This window comes from Gossypium raimondii, chromosome 3 (genome assembly GCF_025698545.1).
Source record: "Gossypium raimondii isolate GPD5lz chromosome 3, ASM2569854v1, whole genome shotgun sequence".
Lineage (NCBI taxonomy): Eukaryota > Viridiplantae > Streptophyta > Magnoliopsida > Malvales > Malvaceae > Gossypium > Gossypium raimondii.
In genome coordinates this window covers 42,451,650-42,454,629 of record NC_068567.1, presented here as the reverse complement: position 1 = coordinate 42,454,629, position 2,980 = coordinate 42,451,650, and the positions used below count along the sequence as shown (strand labels likewise).

At 33.5% G+C, this 2,980-nt stretch overlaps 1 protein-coding gene across 1 annotated transcript; it reads left to right on the top strand.

Annotated features, from left to right (window-relative positions):
- The first annotated feature begins 592 nt into the window (after nt 1-592).
- On the top strand, nt 593-2,276 carry LOC105794322 (U-box domain-containing protein 21). The gene has a single exon (XM_012623454.2). The coding sequence runs from the start codon at nt 749-751 to the stop codon at nt 2,081-2,083; it is 1,335 nt and encodes a 444-aa protein (XP_012478908.1). The 5' UTR covers nt 593-748; the 3' UTR covers nt 2,084-2,276.
- Nucleotides 2,277-2,980: the final 704 nt, after the last annotated feature.

Genomic DNA, 2,980 nt, shown 5'->3' with positions numbered 1-2,980 from the left:
GTGTAATTTCCAAGAAGTAGGAGTTAGTTCTTGTAATTGTATTTCGATAATTTTTTTTACTTTTTAGATTTTAAAATTTAAATTCAATTATTAATATTGTTAAAATTTTTGTTAATTCAGATTAATTACATCTTTTTTTCAACAAATTAGACCTAAATTTTAAAATCTGAAAAGTAAAACAACTAAAAATAATATAGGGACTAAATTCTCAATTTTGAAAAAGTACAAGAAGTATAGACATATTTTAACCAATTTAAAAATCCGACTCATCTAAACACGGAATTTAATATAATTATTAAAAAAAGACTTTTAACTATAAAAATTGGTCAAAATGATCACATGGGGAGACCGAGAGCGGCCGCTAGTGTCCGTCAGTTCACACCGACTCTCATACTTAGACGGCGCCTTTAATCTTTTGGTTTCGTCAAAGTTTTGATTTTCTCCGTTCCAAAATCCGCACCCTTTTACCATTTCAACATCTCCCATCATTTTTATTTATCTAATTCAACGGTCAAACTTTGAGACCTTCATCACGCCCTCTCTCCCATGCTTTCTTTCTTTAATTTTCAAGCTTTTCTATTTCAAATTTAAATAATATTCTTCGGGTTTTAAACGTTGAACCACCATCCTCCTCCTCGTAATATAACAACAACATATATGTTGCCTTAATCACTCACCCAAAGCAAACCCCAACATTCTTTCTTAGAATCCAAACAAGAAATTTTGAAAAAGAAAAAACTGTTTTCCAATGATGATTTCTTCCTGGAGGAGGAGAAGAGCTGCCAGGCGTGAAGGGAAATTGCAACAGCAAAGGAACGACAATGGAGAGATTGAGCTTACGGTTCCAAGGGATTTCAGGTGCCCCATATCACTAGACTTGATGAAAGATCCCGTCACTTTGTCTACAGGGATAACCTACGATCGAGAGAACATTGAGAAGTGGATTGAAGCTGGGAATTTCACTTGCCCACTCACCAATCAAGTTCTCAGGAGTCTCGAACCCATTCCAAATCATATCATAAGGAAAAAAATACAAGATTGGTGCGTCGAGAATCGATCCTATGGGATTGAAAGAATCCCCACGCCTCGGGTTCCCGTCACTTCCATGGAGGTTTCCGATATTCTTTCCAAAATCAACGTCGCTTGTATGAAACAAAACGGAAAAGGGTGTCAAGATTTGGTTTTAAAGATCAAGTCGTTGGCAAAAGAGAGCGAACGTAACAAGCGTTGCTTTGTTAGTAATGGGGCAGGCTGCGCTTTATCGGAAGCTTTCCAAGCATTTTCCAGGGCGTCTTTTGATGAAAACGTTGCTGTTTTAGAGGAGATATTGTCAGCTTTGGCGATAATGTTCCCCCTTGATGTAGAGGCCAAAGGTTTCTTAGGATCAGCCTCTGCCATGCGTTGCTTGATATGGTTTCTAAGCAGTGGAGACTTGTCTAGGAGAAGAAACGCAGTTTTGGGCTTAAGAGAGCTTGTTTCAATAGATGAGAGAAAAGTCAACGAGTTGTCAGACATGGAAGGTGCCATTGAAGCATTGTTCAAGCTGATTAAAGACCCAATTTGCCCTACATCAACAAAAGCTTCATTACTCGTCATTTACAAGATAATCACATCATCTCCAACAAAGGAGAAACAAGTGAAAAAGCTAGTAAACTTAGGCATAGTATCGTTGCTGCTAGAAACGTTGGTAGACTCCGAAAGAGGCATATGCGAGAAGGCGTTGGGTGTTCTAGATGGTATATGCAACAGCGAGGAAGGGAGACAAATGGCCTGCAACAATGCCTTAAGCATGCCGGTTTTGGTTAAGAAAATCCTTAGGGTTTCCAATTTAACAACCGACTTTTCGGTCTCCATATTGTGGAAGCTTTGCAAGAAGGAGAAAACCGAAGATGATGCAAGCGTTATACTTGAAGCTCTTCAAGTGGGCGCTTTTCTAAAGCTTTTGCTGCTTTTACAGGTCGGATGTGTTGAGGAAACTAAGGACAAAGCTTCCGAGTTGCTGAAAATATTGAATCTTCATAGAAACAAAATGGAATGTGTTGATCCAATGGATAATTTCAAGGATCTGAAAAGGCCATTTTGATTGTAAATGATACATCAGTAGGTGTGAATTTTTGTTATGATTTTAGATACAAGACAAAAAGTTCTCAAGTATACAAATCAAGCTTCATTTAAATGTCGTTTTGCTATTTTCTATTTGATAACAAGAGTGATTTGTAATTTTTCTTTATATTCAACCGTGTATAAAGTTATAGAAGCTTGCCATCTTTTTCAAAGATACTATATAAGTTTTACATTATTTATACTATTATTTAATTTGTTAGTTGAGTTGGTGTCGTGAGTTAGCTGGACACTAGCTCGGTTATAGAAATTACAGTAATTAAAATAAGTTATGTGATTTGAGGGTACTTTATTCTTTTATTTTAACAAAATCAATAAAAATAAAAATGTGCATCTGGTGGGATTTTAAATTTACTACTTAACTAAAACTCCATTTTTAACATTTTTTTATTTTAATACGCACAATTTATTATCTCCATAAGTTGTATATATTAATAATATTATTAATCGAGTTGATGTCACAAGTCAACTCGACAATAATTCACAATTGATGACAACACTATGATAAACATTTGTAGTGCATTAGTATTGTTAATTTAATGTATTTATGTGTTTTAATTTCGTTTTACTCATAATGTAACCTAATTTTTATATTATAATATCGTATATATATTTCATTTGTTATTATGATTAATTAATTTTAAATCATACGTTTCATTATTTAATAAATATTATTTTTAAACATATATTTATATTTTAAATTGTGATTTCGCATTCATTTGTAGTGAGATTTCTAATCCATATTTTAATTATAATTTTGTAAGTAAACTAAATATAAACCAACCTATTATTTCGTTAATTTCTTTCTTTATTTATTATTATCAAGTATCAAAATCTTATCTTTCGTGAAGCAAATAAA

Bases quoted from the DNA above. Each gene is read 5' to 3' on its own strand.
- LOC105794322 (XM_012623454.2), top strand. From the start codon at position 749: ATGATGATTTCTTCCTGGAGGAGGAGAAGAGCTGCCAGGCGTGAAGGG.